The sequence below is a fragment of the Corythoichthys intestinalis genome, chromosome 15, assembly GCF_030265065.1.
Source record: "Corythoichthys intestinalis isolate RoL2023-P3 chromosome 15, ASM3026506v1, whole genome shotgun sequence".
Lineage (NCBI taxonomy): Eukaryota > Metazoa > Chordata > Actinopteri > Syngnathiformes > Syngnathidae > Corythoichthys > Corythoichthys intestinalis.
In genome coordinates, this window is record NC_080409.1 from 49,901,140 (window position 1) to 49,922,263 (window position 21,124).

The 21,124-nt window shown below is 37.8% G+C and overlaps 1 protein-coding gene across 7 annotated transcripts in view; it reads right to left on the reverse strand.

Moving 5' to 3' along the window:
* evla (Enah/Vasp-like a) overlaps positions 1–21,124 on the reverse strand; it is a 228,790-nt gene that overhangs the window by 29,644 nt on the left and 178,022 nt on the right. For 6 of the 7 annotated variants that reach the window (XM_057859985.1, XM_057859983.1, XM_057859989.1 and 3 more), the window contains exons 2-3: positions 5,030–5,198; positions 2,967–3,147 (exon numbers count right to left, since the gene is read on the reverse strand). In XM_057859985.1, coding sequence (XP_057715968.1) covers positions 2,967–3,147; positions 5,030–5,198 — 350 coding nt within the window. Of the gene's footprint in view, positions 1–2,966; positions 3,148–5,029; positions 5,199–5,598; positions 5,942–21,124 lie in introns of those variants that run through there. The other variant, XM_057859988.1, reaches the window with a different exon arrangement.

Genomic DNA, 21,124 nt, shown 5'->3' on the forward strand with positions numbered 1-21,124 from the left:
GGCCCAGTCAAAGTCCTGACCTAAATCCCATTGAAATGCTGTGGCGGGACCTGAAGCGAGCAGTTGATGCCAGACGCCCATCAAACCTCTCTCAACTGACTGCGTTCTGCAAGGAAGAATGGGCAAAAATCCCCCAAAGTAGATGTGAGAGGCTGATTAGTCACTACAGAAACCGTTTGGTTGAGGTAATCTCTGCAAAAGGAGGCACAATATCCTATTAACTGAAGGGGTTCACATACTTTTGCACACATGATATCTGAGTTTTTCTTAAATCAACCACTTTTGTTAAATAAAGAATGACAATATAACTATTTCTTTTGTTTCAGTCCATTATTTGGAATGTCAGTATTGTGGATTTGGGTATAACTTAACATTTAATAAGGTTATTTTAGTTTTTTTTACAAAAAATCTGACCATCGCTGTGGGGTTCACAAACTTTCGAGCAGCACTGTAAATAATAAATATCGGTGGAAACGGGTTACACTACACAAGCAATTTATCATGCTTGTTGTTAACACTTGTGTATGTAAATTTGACTGTTGTAGATTGATTTCTTCTAGAAGATGAAATGCATGTGTAGCAGCTTTGTATACATAGCGTTTTGACAGTTGCCGTCATATTTTCGGAATCAATGCACCGTGTACCGGAAAAACGTTCCAACCCTGAATCTGCGTTCTGGCCCTGATTCTTATACCGGAACTGCGTTCCTGACCGTTCCCACCCACTTTCACCCCTAGATAGACGTCAAATCCATTTGAACTTCAAGTATCTAATGTTAACTCATAGGCTACTCAAGTTCAAATGGATTCAATAAAAATAATAAAAGAAGACATTTTCTGAAGACTCATGCTTGTCTTGTGAAAAGCATTCATCAGAACACATTTCCACACATTAATCATTCACTCCCATTGACGGCAATAGACGTCTAATGCATTTGAAATGTTGTAGCCAATGAGCTAACATTTGATACGTGAAGTGCTACATTTAGTTTATCTGACCTTGCGCTTGCAACTTTGTAGCAAAATTCAAGCATACTCATTTCCAACCCATTTAATCAGAAGTGGGAGTAAGTCAGATGATGTTTATCAGTGACTGACTGCAAGGGAAGCTAAGCTTTCCCCAAAATGACAAAAATTAGTGATCAAATGTATGCTATTTTGTAAAGATCCCGATCGATCGGGTCCAATCACGTCGTTTTCAAAGTATCGGAATCGGCAAAAAAATATCGGACATGCCTTTTTTTAATATATATACAGTAGGGAGAACAAGTACTTGATACACTGCCAATGTGAAAACCCATTGGCAGTGTATCAAATACTTGTTCTCCCCACTGTATATTTTTTAATTAAATCGTTTTCTAATTGTATTTAACGTTACAGACAAAATGTCTTACATTCATCCAGAGTCTTTAGTTTTGGCTTTAAGTAGGGCTATCAAATTTATCGCGTAAACGGCGGTAATTGTTTTTTAAAAAATTAATCACGTTAAAATATTTAATGCAATTAACGCGTGCGCTGCACGACCCACTCACGCATTGTCGCGTTCAATCTATAATGGCGCCGTTTTACCTATATATAGAGCTAATAGGCAGCGTAAAATGAGTAGAGAGAATTTTGCCAGTCTTTGGAGCCTCTTTTTAATTGGCTAAAGCCATAAAATCCCTCTCTCAACAATTAGAAATATCGTGGGAAGCAATGTGGGGAAGAACGGTGGTGGTTGATCTTTTCCTTAACACCCTATGTTACTTCCCAACGCAGAGAAGATATATCAATTGGTGCCACCACACACAGTCATGGTTGCACCACTTCCCATCATGCATTTGGGCAGAACAGTTAAATGGCTACAGTATCATTTACTGAAAGCTCAACAAATACACAAGATGGCAATATTTAGTCACAATATACAAACTCACATTTATCCTTTAAGAATTACAAGTCTTTCTATCCGTGGATCCCTCTCACAGAAAGAATGTTAATAATGTAAATGCCATCTCGAGGATTTATTGTCATAATAAACAAATACAGTACTTATGTACTGTATGTTGAATGTATATATTCGTCCGAGTTTTATTCATTTTTTCCGTAATGCATTGCCAAAATGTATATGATCGGGAAAAATTATCTGCAATGATTGGAATTGAATCGGGAGCAAAAAAAAAAAAAAAAAAAAAAAAAAGCAAAAACAAAAAAAAAAAAAAAAAGCAATCGGATCGAGAAATATCGGGATCGGCAGATACTCAAACGAAAACGATCGGGATCGGATCGGGAGCAAAAAAACATGATCGGAACAAACCTACTATTTTGTGTACATGTCACTGACTAAACTAAGCTTCTAATCTATGGAACCCCAAAACGGTAAAAATTAAGTGAGCCAAGTCAAGTCCCCCCAAATTCTAAAAGTTACACATTTAGAAATCATCTGTACATCCACGTCAGTGTTGTTGCCATATCGCATTTCATACAGGAATACATTTTCATCAGAAAAAGCGAACACTGGCTGAATAACACGAATATAAACACCATTCAGGAGTCAATAAACCCATGTAATATAATCTGAACAGTCCATATTAATTCACCGCCGATGTTCCGATAGAAAAAGTTGAACTGCTCACGGCACTAATGGTTGTCAAGGATATTCGTGTGAGATGATAAATGCAGGATGATTGCAGTGTGAGCCCAAATTCCAGTTGGAGTTTGACAAGAATGTTTTTCCAAAACTAACAAAGGACACCAAAGACATAAATTTTCCACTTCTTCATGGAGAGCTGCTATGAAATACCAGCATAACATTCAGCAAATATTTTAAATAGTCTGTCACACAGCCAAAAGGTTAGCGGAAATCTGGATCTTTTTGGCTGGATTGACACTGCAGGTCTTAAATTTCCAATTCCAATGAAAGGCCTTTAAACAACATTGTTTCAAGTGACACATTTACAGCAAGCTTTACACTGAGGAATGCAGCTTTACCTCCGCTGTCAGGCGAGCTGAGCACGTTGAGGGCGAACAACATGGCATTGGAGAAAGTGGTTGCCTCTTCCTTGCTGGCGAAGTTGAGCCCGTAGACCTGACGAGCGTCACGCCATTGGTGGAAAGTGGGTGTGGCCTGATTGTACTTCAGACCTTTCACGATGGAGTAGTTGATCACCACCTTTGAGGACAGAAATGAATTAAACAGTGCATTGACCTCCATTTACAACCAAACTAGAATATAGGGCTGCAGCAGATTATTTTAGTAGTCGATTAATCGATGAACTAGTTCAAATAATCGAGTAATCGGATAAGGAACATAAAAAAATGGAATATCTGAACTGAGCCTCAAACAGTATAAATAAATAAATGAGGATCTAAGTACAACCAAAAGAACAATCGGCTAACTTACAGAGGAAAAGTCCGCTAGCTTAAATGCTATCAAATGCTAACTTTTTTTTTTTTTTTTAAACAATGCTCTTAAAAAGTGGTTCAAACACATATTTCCACAGCTAAATATACCTACAAAACTAAATTAGGAATGCATTACAAAAACATTAGCTCAAACAAAAACTTACATTTTCATTTAAAAATAAGTTAAAATACCTGATCTTGTCCTCGAACATTATTTAAACAAAAAGAGGATCTAAATACAACAAAAGAACAATTGGCTAACCTGCATTGCAAAAGTCCGCTAGCTTAAATGCTATAAAATGCTAACTTTTTTCACAGTACGCTTAACAAATCGTTCAAACACATATTCCCACAAAAAACAGCTGAATATACAGATAAACTAAAGTACGAATGCATGAACAAGCATATTAGCTCAAACAAAAACCTGAACAACCTTATGTTGGTCTTAACAGGGAGCAGCTCGATCCAGCCATGTTAGATGAGTAGGAAGGAAAGCAAAGGCTAGCTAAGATTGCACTTTCAAAAGAAATAAAAATCCTGAGCGTTTCTTCAAACTATGCAGGGTTGCACTTTCATTTAAAAATAATTTAAAATACCAGATCTTAGCCCCAAACGTTATTTAAAAAAAATAATAATTGAGGATGTAAATACAACAAAAGTACAATTGGCTAACCTGCATGCAAAAGTCCGCTAGCTTAAATGCAATAAAATGGAAACTTTTTTCACAACACGTTTAACAAATCGTTCAAACACATATTCCCACAAAAAACAGCTAAATATACCTATAAACTAAAGTACAAATGCATGAACAAGCATATTAGCTCAAACAAAAACCTGAACAAACTTATGTTGGTCTTAACAGGGAGCAGCTTGACCCAGCCATGTTAGATGAGTAGGAAGGAAAGCAAAGGCTTGCTAAGATTGCACTTTTAAAAGAAATACAAATCCTGAGTGTTTCTTCAAACTATGCAGGGTTGCACTTTCATTTAAAAATAATTTAAAATACCAGATCTTAGCCCCAAACGTTATTCAAAAAAATAATAAATGAGGATGTAAATACAAGAAAAGAACAATTGGCTAACCTGCATAGCAAACGTCCGCTAGCTTAAATGCTATAAAATGCTAAATTTTTTCACAATACGCTTGACATATCGTTCAAACACATATTCCCACAAAAAAAGCTAAATATACCTATAAACGAAATTACGAATGCACAAAAAAACAAATGAGCTTATGTTGGTTTTAACAGGGAGCAGATGGATTCAGTTATGTGAAATGAGTTATGTCATATTCACTGTCGCCACTAGAGGGCAATGTATCCACCCAAATCAATAAAACTAAATGCAAACACTTCAAAAACAAAGCATTACAACGCCACTTTAATTAAACAAATACTCGAAGCAGTAAAATTTAATTTGAATCTTTTTTAGTTAATCGATTAATCGTTGCAGCACTACTCAAATATTTTACTAGCTGTGAATTTATTCCCAACAGTACATTTGGGGCTCTACCATATTTGTATCCTTCCAATCTGTTGCCACTGACACAACTTTAGTAAAGCTCATGCAAACAACACCTCACTGGCAAATTTGGACCGTGGAACGCAAATGTGGTGTGTAAGCGTGAATGCAGCGGCAACACACGCTCACCTGCTGGTCCTGCAGCTTGACACCCACCACCCTGAAGGTGTTGTTGGCAGTGTTGTGGTAGATGTTGATGCGGCTGAAGCCCTGTTGTCCAGGCTTGATGGGCACCCATTTCTTACTGGCGTCGTCGTAGACCATCACCGAGGCCCGAGCCTGGCAGATGCTCTGCTCGCTGCAACGAGAGTGCACTTATAAGTGAAGAAAATCCAACATAAACTATGCTTTCATAAAGCACAAATGGGACTGCGCTGTTAGTCCACTATAGAAGTAATGTAAATCTACCATAATTTCCAGACTATAAAGCGCACCTGATTATAAGCTGCACCAGCCAAATTTCACAAAATTTTAGAAATAAATCCACATATACGCCATACCTGACTATAAGCCACAAGTGTCCATATCTTAACATTGGATATTTATATAGACGTTATAAAGAAATATTTGATTGATCAAAAATATTAACCAGATAAACCCGCATCAACATCACCACTTCGTGTTGTCTGAATGCTTAAAAACAAACAAACTTTCAAAAACAGGTCACTACATTTGCAAAGATATAGTATCCACTTTACCTTGCCCTCTAAACTTGAATTGGATGAAATCCTCTTAAAAACAGTTAAAAACTAGCGCTAGCCCTTACATAGCAGCTTTGTTGTAGCATACTGTGGCAAAAAGTCCTCCGAGTGCCAGTTAAAAATTGCTAATCAATGCTAGCATCGCATTCTCTTGTCATAGCAAATAGTGGATGTCCATCCATTTAAAATTGTTCTTTTGTAGCAGCATACAGTATCAGATGGAACCATATTCATCTATAAACACCAGAGTTTTTGAGTGAGTCTAAAGAGCTCCTGGCAAGCTTCGGTGCTAGCGTAGCAGCTGAGAGCTATGTCATGGCAAAGTTTGGAAAGCCATTCTTTTAAAAAATACGGAGCCCCTAAAGGGACATCGACGGAAATAAAATAAATTTAAGCAATCTGGTGCGCACCAGAAACGATCTCGTAAACATTAACATTATATAGCATTTAAGCTAAAGGACTTTTGCTATGCAAGTTAGCCAATTTTTGTAAACATTATCAATATATAGTATTTAAGCTAGCGGACTTCTGCTATGCAAGTTAACCAATTGAAAACATTAGCAATATATAGTAGGGCTGCCGTTATCGATTATTTTAGTAGTCATTAATCGATGAACTAGTTAGTTAGAATAATCCAGTCATTGAATAAGGAACATGAAAAATTAAAATACCTGAGTTGAGCCTAAACGGTATAAAAAATAAATAAGGATCTATGTACAACAAAAGAACAATTGGCTAACTTGTACAGCAAAAGTCCACTAGCTTAAATGATATTAAAACACTAACACTTTTTTTCCCACAATGCTCTTAACGAATTGTTCAGACACATATTCTCACAAAAAACAAAATAATGAATGCTTAAAAAAACAGCGCAAACAAAAACTTGGCTTATGTTGGCCTTAACATGGAGCAGCTGGATTCAGCCATATACAATGAGGCAGACTAGAGGGCAGTGTATCCACCCAAATCAGTGAAACTGAACACAAACACTTTCAAAATAAACCATTACAACACCACTTTAATCAAACGAATAGTCTAATACTTTAATTCGAATCTTTTCTTCTAATCGAATACTCGAGTTAATCGATTAATCGTTGCAATACTAATATATAGCATTTAAGCTAGCGGACTTTTGCTATGCAAGTTAACCAATTGAAAACTTTAACAATATATAGTAGGGTTGCGTCGATCGATTTTTTTTTTTAGTAGTGGATTAATCGTTGAATTAGTTAGTTTGATAATCGAGTAATTGGATAAGGAACATGAAAAATTAAAATACCTGAGCTGAGCCTCAAACGGTATTAAAAAATAAATAAATAAGGAACGATGTACAACAAAAGAACAATTGGCTAACTTACAAGCAAAAGTACGCTAGCTTAAATGATATTAAAACGCTAACATTTTCCCCCCCCACAATGCTCATAACAAATGGTTCAGACACATATTCCCACAGAAAAACGGCTAAATATATCTATAAACTAAATAATGAATGCATAAAAAAAAAAACACACACAAAAAAACTTGGCTTACATTGGTCTTAACATGGAGCAGCTGGATTATTAAAATTAACATTATATAGCATTTAAGCTAGTGCAGTTTTGCTATGCAAGTTAGCCAATTGCAACAATGCAACAATTCGCTAACTTGCATTACAAAAGTCCGCTAGACTAAATTAGGGTGACCATATTTTGATTTCTAAAAAAGAGGACACTCAGCCCAGCCTCAAGATACTTGAATTTTACTCAAAGATGCCTATATCACTTTAATACATTTAAAGTGTGCCCCCTCACTCTGGATGGAAAAATGCAGTTTGAAAAAAAATAATGACTTAAAAAAAAAAAATATATATATATATATATATATATATATATATATATAATGCAGACCCATAGAAATGTAGTCCAGTCAATACACACAGTAGGCTATGTGCCAACTAAACATTTTTAATAAATTACTATCACAACAATTGTCCTTGACAAATTGTTATTCCCATTCAATTGATGTTCTCATTCAATGTTCTAGATTGCACACAAACAAAAACCGAAATAAACTGACAAACTATTCAATCAGCACGTTTCCAAACGTAGCAGTTAAAAAACTACGTTTCCCATAATGCCTAGCGCGGTTTAGCTTACTGATAGCTAGCTGAGGCAAAAATCAAACTTTGCTATAAAAGTTTACAATCATCGGCAGCGCGCCAATGCGACACCAAACAGAATTTTACAGTCAAAGCTCCAACAGAAGTCAACAGTTGCCATTATATACGTATTTATCATTAAAAAATAAAAAAAAAAAAAACTTCAGGCATTGTGCCCAAATCGTCAACCCAGTAGATGGCGGTAATGCCTCATGATAGGGGTAAACTGCCAACAAGAGGGACTACTACTTCCCTCCATTCTCGTAGGAGCCATGTCAACTGCTGCCACCCAGCGGTCGGAGGGATTCTCTTCAAATTGGTCCCGTGAAAAATCATTAAAAAATCATTAAAAAATGGACATTTTTATGAATTTATAAAACCCGCCCGGACCACGAGGACACTACGTGAAAGTAGGACTTGTCCGGGAAAAAGAGGACGTTTGGTCACCCTAGCCTAAATGCTATATAATGTTAATGTTTACCAATTAGTTTCTGGTGCGGACCAGATTGCAATTGCAACATTTGACTAACTTGCAAAGCAAAAGCTTAAATGCTATACAATGCTAATGTTTACAGCAGTTGGCTAACTTGCCAGATTGCTTAAATTTATTTTATTTCTGTCGAAGTCCCTTTTGGGGCTCCGTAAAAATATGTCTAATTATTATCTTTTTTTTTTATTTTAACAAGAAAATATGAAGCTTGTTTGTTAAAAAAATTCCCTAAATTAGCCTCTTCCTTATAAAAGTCACAGGGTAAAAACGGTGAGAAAAAGTAGCTGCTTATAGTCTGAAAATTCCGGTAATAAAACGTGTTCCGTAAAATCATCTAAAGTGGTTTGTTTCCTTTGCATCAACGATAAACACACAGAAGCGACGTCCGTCGTTAAATACAGCAAGAAGAGGGTGGGTTTCTTCTTTAAAAAGATCCAAACCTCAAACTAAAAACGGAAAATTACCATTCTGGTCTTTGGTGCGGTGTGCTACAGCACATACACATGTTCACATCCGTCAGTGGAGGGGTGTGTGTGTGTCGCTGGTAATGATACGGTTTGTTAGAAGCACTTTCCCCGTTGCAGACTAGTACTAAGAAAGGGTCACATGAAGCTGGGAGGGAAAGAACGACCATGTTAAAAGAGCTATTGTACTTTTTATATAACTATTACAGCAACAGAAAAGGGTGCTATGTTGTGAATCACATGCTCCCGGAATAAAAACCATATCTCAAAGCGAAAAGTGCATGATATCGGTATTTAAATATTTCCTGAAGACAACAAGCCTGTGAGAATAATACACGACTGTAGAATTGCCCCCCCCAAAATGCTGTATTTCCTTAAATAGCTCTTTAAAAAACACCCTGTCTCAATTAAATCGCAGCTGCATTGTCTATTTGAAACAAATAACCACTTCTTCTTTTTTACTCGCCTCCCAATTTCCCCTCAACAACGGCTAATGGTAATTACTGCTGCGCTCTTTTAATAACCAGAAGCAACTATCATTCCTATCTGTCTACCTATATATCAGTGGCGGACGCTGGTCTTTCAATGAGGGGAAGCTCGGTAGGGAAAGAAACTAGAGTGCCAGAAGTCAAATATCCAAACACAAGCAGCTACAATAAAAAATAAAAAAAAACAGGAATGAGCTCAATTTTTCGTTAGTCATTTTTAACAAGGCAAGTGTCCCTGCATCAAGATCACTTGAGGTCTGCAGCTATCTATTATTTAAATATCAATTCATCTATCAATTTGTTAGTTTGAATAATTGAGTAATCGAATTACGAACATTTAACACGAAACAGAATAATTTCAGGAGATGTAAAACAAAGGCATTAAAGCGCATTAAATGCAAATACAAAATAAAATTCCCAAGTGTTTTTCAAACTACGCAGAATTGCACTTTCATTTCCCAAGACCATTTAAAGATGCACAAGATGCATTTAAAAATAAAATTAAAAATTAATAAATGAGCGTCGAAGTACAACAAAAGAACAATTGGCTACCTTGCATGGCAAAATTTTGCTAGCTTAAATGCTATATAATGCAAACTTTTTTTAAACAATGCTCTTAACAAATTGTTCAAACACATATTCCCACAAAAACTGCTAAATATACATAAAATATAAATTACGAATGCATGAACAAGCATATTAGCCCAAACAAAAACTTGAGCAAGCTTATGTTGGTCTTAACAGGGAGCAGCTCGATCCAGCCATGTTAGATGAGTAGGAAGGAAAGCAAATGCTTGCTAAGATTGGACTTTCAAAAGAAATAAAATACGTGAGTGTTTCTTCAAACTATAAAGGATTGCACTTTCATTTGAAAATAATTTAAAATACCTGATCTTGGCCCCAAACGTTATTTAAAAAAAATAATAAATGAGGATGTAAATACAACAAAAGAACAATTGGCTAACTTGCATAGCACAAGTCTGCTAGCTGAAATGCTATAAAATGCTAAATTTTTCACAGCACACTTAAAAAATCGTTCAAACACATTCCAAAAAAGCTAAATATACCTATAAACTAAATTACGAATGCACAAAAAAACGTATTAGCTTATGTTGGTCTTAACAGGGAGCAGCTGGATTCATCCATGTTAAGTGAGTCATATTCGCTGTTGCCACTAGAGGGCAGTGTATCCAGCCAAATCAATAAAACTAAATGCAAACACTTTCAAAACATACCATTACAACGCCACTCTCGTTAAACGAATACTCGAAGCAGCAAAATTTGATTCGAAGCTTTTTTCTAATCGAATTACTCGCGTTAATCGATTAATCATTGCAGCACTAAGTTACACAGTTTGAAATTACTAAAATATGATTAAGACTAAAGAGTATTTTGTCCTAAAAACTAAGACCAAGACAATTCAAAATGACAGACTGCTTCCGGTTTAATTGTTTTGAGTTGCTGTTTTTCTTCATTAGTAGATAATAATCACAGACAGATTACAAGGCTGGAGTTGTTAGATAGACACACTTGAGCCTTTCACCTCCCTCTGCTTTTATTGGACCTCACACTTTCAGCCCGTTAATGAGAGCAGCTTTACAGGCAGAGCAGCACTCGGGGCGTGTGACAGTGAAAATAAGAATAGAATGGAGTGACTTGTGTGTGGACTCTGTGGAGAGCGCAAACGCAGCCAGTCTGCCTGTTAAGTGGTTGTCTTCACTCACACAAGGAGGCTCCAGTCCCTCTCTCAGATCATTACTTTACATGTCATATACTCAACACACACTTTATTATGCACATCTGATGACGCTACTTTGTAGACTTCTAATATTGAATTGGTTGCCATAAATGTGTGTCGCTGTATCATACCTTATTGTGTCTCACTGTAACAGTAGTATCAGGCTTAAAGGGAAAGATAACACTTAGTACAAATGACCTTCATTTGAAAGACGGTCGCTCAAAGTATTCAAGTATGTAAACCGCAAATTCCTTAGACCTCGGATAATGGTGACACAAAGTGACACTGCTTACGTGTGCAGCCATTTTTTGACGACAGTTAGAGCCACGCACATACAAACTCAACTTGAGCACAGGTGCATTTGATGTAGGAGTGGTATTAATGTGGGTATTAATGATGTCACAAGAAATGGAAACTGGGATACACTTAGGGGCCGTTTACATGGTGACTCTCCGAGAATACGAACATTTTTTAAATTTGCATTTGCATTTGCGTCTCCATTCGAACAATGTCGCAATTCCGCATGAAAACGATGTAGTATCCATGCCAGGCCCTAGGGGGCAGTGCAGATTTACAGAAAACAGAAACACAAAAATTGTCTCATTTTTCTCCACGTCGCTCGCCACAATTATGTTCACAGTAAAATGATGAATACATGAATAAAATTGATTAAATTAATATAAAAAAATTAGGGCTGTCAAAATTACCGCGTTAACGGGCAGTAATTAATTTTTTAAAAATTAATCACGTTAAAATATTTGACGCAATTAACGCACATGCCTCGCTCAAACAGATTAAAATGACAGTACAGTGTAATAATGCCCGCTTGTTACTTGTTTTTGGTGTTTGGCGCCTTCTGCTGGCGCCTGGGTCCAACTGATTTTATGGGTTAGTACCATGAGTGAGCATGGTGTAATTATTGACATCAACAATGGCGAGCTACTAGTTTAATTTTTGATTGAAAATTTTACAAATTTTAATAAAACAAAAACATTAAGAGTGTCGAGTTTTAATAAGAGTTTTAATATAAAGTTTCTATAACTTGTACTAACATTTATCTTTTAAGAACTACAAGTCTTTCTATCCATGGATCACTTTAAGAGAATGTTAATAATGTTAATGCCATCTTGTTGATTTATTGTTATAATAAACAAATATGTTGAATGTATAAATCCGTCTAGTGTCTTATCTTTCCATTCCAACAATAATTTACAGAAAAATATGGCACATTTTATAGATGGTTTGAATTGCGATTAATTACGATTAATTATTTTTTAAGCTGTAATTAACTCGATTAAAAATTTTAATCGTTTGACAGCCCTAAAAAAATATTATAAATATTTGATTTAATTTGAATATAAGAATAATACATATTTTCTACAGTGTTCTCCTGTTCAAAGATGACAGTCACACAAGCGGAATGTCTTTTTTCTTGCATTCCCAGCAGATTTTTGGGGGGAGAATACCACAAAATGTGGTTGTGGTGACTTTTGTTCAACACCATTGGCGACCAGACTGTACTGGGCTCCTTTCCCTTCAAGCCAACGCCCTGACTGACTGAACTGCTCGGCGAGCAGACAACAAAGAGGAACATTTAAAACGGTCACAGGATTTAGGAAATGATGAACATGATATTCTGGAGAAGGACAAGAATACAGTTGCCAATTAAAGCCAGCAAAGCAGATTTTCTTTATTTTTTTTAAACAGTGACACATTTTCAAAACGATTTATGGCAGAAAACACTCGGGTGACTTGAAGTTCTGCTCTGAGACCCCCAATTTGGCCAAATTTCAAAATGGTCCTATATGCATGTGTGATACATCATTGGAAAGCTTAAAATCTCAATTGTCTGGGGTAACAAAAATTTGAACAGGAGGGCATTTAATTTAAAAAAAAAATTTAAACAGCAAAACCCTAATTGGAGGCGAGAGCACGCGAGAGCAGAATTAAAGACGCCACGATTTTAACGAGATACTATCGCGTACTTATCTTGTTTCGATCCAAAAACTCCATGTAGCATGTAACACCGAGTGTCAAGACACAGCTGCGAATGGCCACATCCGGATTTTTTAAATTTAATTTTATGGGTGAAACATGGTGATATAACAAGGGTCGCGATACAGAAATCGCAGACAACAAGCAGTGGTTGAGATTTTCTTTTTCATATAGTTACCCTTTTAAAATTATTTTTCAATTTTTTATTGTTTGGATCGATTATTTATCATCTAAAATATCAAGGAAAATACGACAGTAACAAAAAAAATACATCTAAGCAATAGTTATGAGGTAGATATGACAGGAATACGCGGGCAGACAGGTTGTGTGTGGACCCAAATGCAGGGAAAGGGAAGCGAGGCAGAATAGCGGTGCAAAAGGTTCTTAATTAATGCCAACAAAAAAACAAAGTACCAACAAAACGACTGGGGTATCCAAAAACTCTTAACAAACAAAAGTCAGGCTAACAAATCAACTTACTTTCAAAGCAGGGCGAGTAACACGAGGAACTGGGGGGGGGGGGGGGGGGGGGGAACGTAGGCAAGTACATTAACAATGAGGAGCAACAAGGAGTGACAAGAAACTGGGTGCTTATATACGCACACGCAGACAAGGGGTAACGAGACAACGAGGAACAGCTGGATAACACAGGAGGATGCAGATTAGAGGATACACTAGGCGAAGGCACAACAGGTGAAATTAATGGGCAATCACAGGGACAAGTCCCACGAGGAGAAAACCAACACAAACCCTAACAAGATAACCGTGACTTTTTTACGCCAAATTTTTCATTGTGACGTAATTCGTTTAAAAGTTTAAAATTTGCGAGTAAATAATTTTTTTAAAAATAGTTTTTTTTAAACTAAATCAATTAATGATTCTAAGCTAAAATATATATAATTACTTACCTTCTTTAATGGCTAGGTTGAAACAAAAGCGGTTGTGCGACGTCTGTAAACGTTTTTTTTTTTTTTTTTTTTCCAATAATTTCATTGTCATCATCATCGATATCATTAACAATCATTGACAATTGCAAAATGATTTGCCCGAAGGAACCGAAGAAGAAGACAAAGGCGGACGGGGAGAAGCATATGCTTATCAGTTTCCCATCCCCCATACAACTAAAGACGCACATTCAGACATGGTACATACATCAGAAGGCCACAAAACTGTACGATAAACAATCTGGGTTTAGTAACTCAGCGTCCAGTCAAACAGCTCGATTAATTTCAGGGCGTACAAGGTTATGGCTCTGTCATGTACCTGACATTTTTGCATCTGTTTGCTGTGGGAACATTTTGTTGTGGCTATGTGTGTGGCAAAAGTGATTATGTGTTATCACAGCTGGTGTGAGTAGTGACTCAAAATGCTTTTCTTATAAGTCTCTTAAAAGGATACATTGCTAAGGTGTACATGGTGGCAACAATTGGCGCATACAAAGATCACTGTAACAATTTCATCAGACATGACGTCTCCAAAGCGAAAAACATGCTTATTATTCGTTTTATACAGTATCTTTTCTATATACTCAGTAAACTAGACAAACTAGACTAGTTTTCAGGGTAAAACGGACAAATTAAAAATAGTCCGGAGGCTTAGTGCGCCATAAATCTGTTATGGCAGCATATAGGCATATATTTTTCAGATATTCAGATATTTCAGATATAGACATATATTTTTCACATATTCTTCAGTCTTGTCTGCGTTTTCCACCATATCGATTCTTGCCGGAAGCATATCGATAACCTTTAGCGATACGAATTTACCATTTCAATATATTGTTACACCCCAAATTCAAAGCAAAGGTATTGCTTAGTTGAAAAATGAGAGGTTCCTTGAATTGACAGTATAATGAACGTGTAATTGATTAGATTGAGTAAGTCAAATCCCCAAAAACATACAGACATCATGTTTCCTGCCACTCGCAACCAATTCGACACACTGTCTAATCTCTTCACACCCTCTCCAGTTTTTCGAGCACACAATCCAGCAGTTGGGGGGAAGGTAAAGCGGCTACTGGTGTGATGGATCTTCTTACAAAAGTAGCAACTATTTCTGGAGCAGTTAGCAGAGGAATGAACTCATGCTTTCATTTCTCCTTTTGGACTTAAAGCGCAAGTCACAAATAAAGCGTCCAGTCGCTGCATCTTATTTCACTGGCAAACTTCTCCGTCGTGTGACAGACGTGCTGCTGATACTTTTGAGGCGATAATGAAGACAGAAGGCAGTAGTTTGCTTAAGAGTTTGACGCCGGTCACATTTAGGCCGCGAGGTGTCGAGAGTACACGTGCATGATGGACGGCAGCTGAGATGCATCATCGTCAAAAGGTCATTCGTTGCTCCAATCTCAGTTAGTGACATTCAATTAATATGATGAATCAAGACTATGTTCACCAGCATCATATACACTTTATACTAGGGCTGTCAAAATTATCGCGTTAACAGGCGGGAATTAATTTTTTAAATTAATCACGTTAAAATATTTGCCTGACTTCACCTTTACTCTCGCACCTCCCGAACGATATTTTATGCCACCGGAGTTAGTCGGCTTTTGTCATTTTCCTGCCCCGGCTTCGGAGAGGAGGCGTGACGGTTAGCCGACATGCTAACCCGAACCGAGTGACGTCTCAAAGTCTTATTTTCGCTTTTCGAAGCGAAAAATCACACAAAACTAACCCGGATCATGTCACACGGCAGCTGGGTTGTCGACTGTCTTTGCCGATCAGCAACCCGCCCGGCAGCGAGCAAGTTACAGCTTTGGTTGTCCTGCTGCGGGCAGGAGAGCTTGTTATCATTATCAAAAGTTATCATTTTATAGTATTTAAGCTAGCAAACTTTTATTATGTAAGTTAGCCAATTGTTCTTTTGTTGTACTTGGATCCTCATTTATTTCTTTATACCGTTGAGGCTCAATTCAGGTATTTTAATGTTTTATGTTATCAGATTATCAGATTACTCGATTAGTCGAACTAACTACTTAATCGATTAATAGACTACTAAAATAACCGATAGCTGCAGCCCTAATCACGATATATAACCATTTCGATATTTTGTCACGCCTCTATACTGTATATACATTTAAATACATGCAAGAAAACCAAGGCTAAATGACACTGCGAAAGGCGTCAAGTGGAGAAAACCACAAGAAAATGATGGTGAAAAGTCAAAGAGAACATGTCAGGGAGGAGGGAAATGAAAACCAACAAAGCAACAACACAAAGCCTTCTGCCACACTGAGTGCTTCCTTGTGTCAAATGGGCCTCGGGTAGGGAAAAGGAGGCCAAGATGCCAGGCAGGCTTTTGAATAAAGCAACGCTTGCGCACATGGTTTGACATATGTATCCCTCCCTTGCATCAACATTAAAGACTAGACCAAATTAGGCAGAAGAGACAGAAGATTTCTGTAGAAGTAATAGTTGCTCGGACAAGGATTTTACAATAGGCATGCAGTCAAGCGCAAGAGGTCTTGAGTAAAGTTTGTTTCAGTGGAAATTAGTTTTTCTATCTGAGCGGGAATGATCATGAACAAAGTCCCACAAATGTGCCATTAACAATAGCGGTGGGAACCTCTGGGTAGTGTACAATATGATTTGCGATATACTGATACTGATAATCTCACAATAAATGGCGATACAACAATTATCGATATATAGGTTGGGAAATCATTCTAGGATATTCTACAAAACAACTAATAAACTGCAAACCAAGTTATCTTCATCCTTCTGCTGTGAATGGGATTGAGTTTATCACTAGAAGAAGTCCGATCCATTTGAACCTCGAGGGTCGGGGTCGCTGCCATCCCTCCCAATTCAAACAGATTGGACGTCTATGGCCTGTGTAGGTGCACTATCCGCTCTGGGGTACAATCTGCTCGGGGGCATGCACCTACTGATGACGTCACAACAACGCTCGTGTAGCATTCGAGGAATGCGGGAAATCAGATTTTTCCAACCTCAGTGCCTACAGTGGGGCAAATAAGTATTTAGTCAACCACCAATTGTGCAAGTTCTCCAACTTGAAAAGATTAGATAGGCCTGTAATTGTCAACATGGGTAAACCTCAACCATGAGAGACAGAATGTGGGGGGAAAAAACAGAAAATCCAATTGTTTGATTTTTAAAGAATTCATTTCCAAATTAGAGTGGAAAATAAGTATTTAGTCACCTACAAACAAGCAAGATTTCTGGCTGTCAAAGAGGTCTAACTTCTTCTAACGAGGTCTAACGAGGCTCCACTCAATACCTGTATTAATGGCACCTGTTTTAACTGATTATCGGTATAAAAGACACCTGTCCACAACCTCAGTCAGTCACACTCCAAACTCCACTATGGCCAAGACCAAAGAGCTGACGAAGGACACCAGAGACAAAATTGTAGACCTGCACCAGGCTGGGAAGACTGAATCTGCAATAGGTAAAACACTTGGTGTAAAGAAATCAACTGTGGGAACAATATTAGAAAAATGGAAGAAATACAAGACCATTGATAATCTCCCTCGATCTGGGGCTCCATGCAAGATCTCACCCCGTGGCGTCAAAATGATAACAAGAACAGTGAGCAAAAATCCCAGAACCACACGGGAGGACCTAGTGAATGGCCTACAGAGAGCTGGGACCACAGTAACAAAGGCTACTATCAGTAACAAAATGCGCCGCCAGGGACTCAAATCCTGCTCTACCAGACGTGTCCCCCTGCTGAAGAAAGTACACGTCCAGGCCCGTCTGCGGTTCGCTAGAGAGCATTTGGATGATCCAGAAGACAACTGGGAGGATGTGTTATGGTCAGATGAAACCAAATAGAACTTTTTGGTAGAAACACAGGTTCTCGTGTTTGGAGGAGAAAGAATACTGAATTGCATCCGAAGAACACTATACCCACTGTGAAGCATGGGGTGGAAACATCATGCTTTGGGGCTGTTTTTCTGCAAAGGGACCAGGACGACTGATCTGTGTAAAGGAAGGAATGAATGGGGCCATGTATCGAGAGATTTTGAGTGAAAATCTCCTTCCTTCAGCAAGGGCATTGAAGATGAGACGTGGCTGGGTCTTTCAGCATTACAATGATCCCAAACACACAGCCAGGGCAACAAAGGAGTGGCTTCGTAAGAAGCATTACAAGGTCCTGGAGTGGCTTAGCCAGTCTCCAGATCTCAACCCTATAGAAAATCTGCAGGGGGGGTTGAAAGTCCGTGTTGCCCAACGACAGCCCCAAAACATCACTGCTCTAGAGGAGATCTGCATGGAGGAATGGGCCAAAATACCAGCAGCAGTGTGTCAAAAGCTTGTGAAGAGTTACAGGAAAAGTTTGGCCTCCATTATTGCCATAAGAAAGTATTGAGATGAACTTTGGACATTGACCAAATACTTATTTTCCACCATGATTTGCAAATAAATTCTTTAAAAATCAAACAATGTGATTTTCTGTTTTTTTTTTCCACATTCTGTCTCTCATGGTTGAGGTTTACCTACCTATGTTGACAATTACAGGCCTCTCTAATATTTTCAAGAGGTAGAAATTGTACAATTAGTGGTTGACTAAATACCTATTGGCCCCACTGTATAATTGGAACGCCACTCCAACTGGGAGATCCAAGTCGCAAAGTCGGGGGGAAAAAGCACCACTTCAAGAGTTGCTTTAATCTGACGCCACTCGACAAAATGATGCTCAAGACAACGTATTGATGACACAATAATGAAGTTAAAGGGGATGTTTCGGCAAAGGGGGTGTGAGACATCAATAGAACCGTTATGCGCCAAGATAACAAATATTGATAAAGTTAACAAAAAAATCAATCACATTAATGAGCAATTATCGAAAATAGATCGAAAATGACGAACACTACCGAAAGTGTTCCGGAAACAGCCGAATGGGGCGGCGACGTCACGACAAGTGATTGAAAGTCGAGGCGGAGCTAGGTGCCATTGTTTTTTAACGACGAGAGAGTAGCGTTGGGGTTTGTTTGACCAAAACATCACAACAATGGTTCAAAACTGCTGTGCTATGTGGTGTACAAATAGTTGTTTATCGGAATATAGTATCCATGAGTTCCTGAACGCGAAAAAAAAAGCTGGACTACACAGAAAATGGGTAAAGTTCGTCCGTGCAAAGAGGGCAAATTTTCTAGACACAGCCTCCGGCACGCTTTTCTGTGGTGCGCATTTTCCAACTGAAAGCTTCTCGAACTATGGACAAGAGAAATCGGGTTTTGCTAAAAGATTGCTGCTCAAAGGAGATGCGGTGCCGACCATAGATGCACAGCCACCTAAATGTCCCGAGATATCAAGAGAGAGACGATGACTGCTAAAGGAGGCTAAAGCTACGCAAAGAAGGGAGCAGCCAAGCTTGAAATGGCCAGAGTGAGTACTCTTTTATAATTAATAAAAAAAAATGTCACGCCTTTGGATACAGGACTCGACACATGTATAAATGATCGTTCGTAAAATATATAGAACAAATCCTCTGATCCCGTTCATATTTGTGTCTGTTGGCAGAGCGAAAAGCTATGATAGCGCAATAAATTATAATTATTCTATGCATTCCTTTATTTTGCAGTCACGGTGTATCAGCTTCACAAAAAGAAATGCTAAACAAATCATTGGTGTTTCCCACACGATCTGCTGCCGATGTTTCATCAGTGTCATTGCTCCCCTCAATGAGCGTTTCATTACGCTGCATTGGCGTTCGTTTGGGCTCAAATTGGTCACCTATAACACCGATTAAAGCTTTGCAACTCTCCTCGTCACCATTAGATGAACATTCGTTACGTCCTTCTACGTCGGATTCGTCGCTGAAACTAGAAACGAAATTGTCTGCCATCATCGCCGCCATTCAGTATTAAAGCACTTAGCCTTTTTCTTGTTGAAGAAACAGCCCTCACTGCCAACTCTGAATTCTCTTTTATTGACAACGAGCAGTGTTTCTTCATGAGGGAACCTGGAATATGTGCAGGACGAACACAATGCATCAGCATAAACAGCTCAAAACACCCCCAATTCTCCCCACACTAGAAGGAATTATATTGATGCAGACAGGCGCTGCCCCCCTAGTGGCCGGTGGCACTCTCTTCACTTGACGTGACGTCACGCACACAATCTGCCAGATCTCGGGCGCCGGTCGTTTTAGCTTGACAATCGAGCCAAATTTCTCTCATTTTCTTGTGTGTAATTACACGAAGTGGCATGATATGAATACAAAAGGCATGCGTTTATGGATAAATGATGGAATATCAAAATTTTCCCAGGGCGCTACATCCCCTTTAAATTTGTCTGTTTGAGGCACCATGTATTTTTTTCTCATACAGTAAATTAGCTTAATGAATTGATATTTTTTATATTGCTTTTCAGTAGGCATGTGCCGGTATAAGATTCTGACGGTATGAGCTTAAGCAAAAATATCCCGGTTTCATGGTATCACGGTCTTGCAATTACAGCTCTAAAATGTGTTACTTTGAGATATCTGGATTAAAAAAAAAAAAAAAAAAAAAACTTTTTTCCATTGAACAAGATTTTTATTTTTCAAAACATATTAGAAAAATTGGAACATAAGTATAATGTTAAATTAAAATTATTCTTTTTTTAAAAAACACAACAAATATTCAAAATTAAAATAAATGCAGTCCATATTTTATAGATAGTTTGAATTGCGATTAATTAAGATTAATTAATTTTTAAGCTGTAATTAACTCGATTAAAAAATTTAATCATTTAACAGCCCTACCGATTACTCGATTAATCGATAAAATTTTCAGTTGATTACTCGATTACTAAAATATTCGATAGCTGCAGCCCTAAATTGTTGTCTAAATTGACCTCACCATATCGTGAGGTCATTGTTATCATGAGCCTTGTTTAGCAAATCGTATCGTATCGTGGGTTACCCACAGGTTCCCACCTCTTACTAGACAGTAGGGACCTAACATTTAATTATTCCAGCAGACAGTTCACCTATTAACTATAATGAATTATCTTCAATAAATCATAACCCCTGGTATAATAAACAGGCAGCTGGGGGCAATGACAGCATCCGGGGAGACTTCCTGAGCAGTGCGGGAGGTAATTAGACAATTGAATGCATCCTGCTTGCTGCTGAAGCTAGCAGAGATGTAAAAGTGGCCTACGTTGAGATGACATGATCAGACTGCTGGAGTTTATTTAAGTGGTTAAGAAAATATACATATCATGTAATTTTATGGCGCCGGAACTATATATGTAT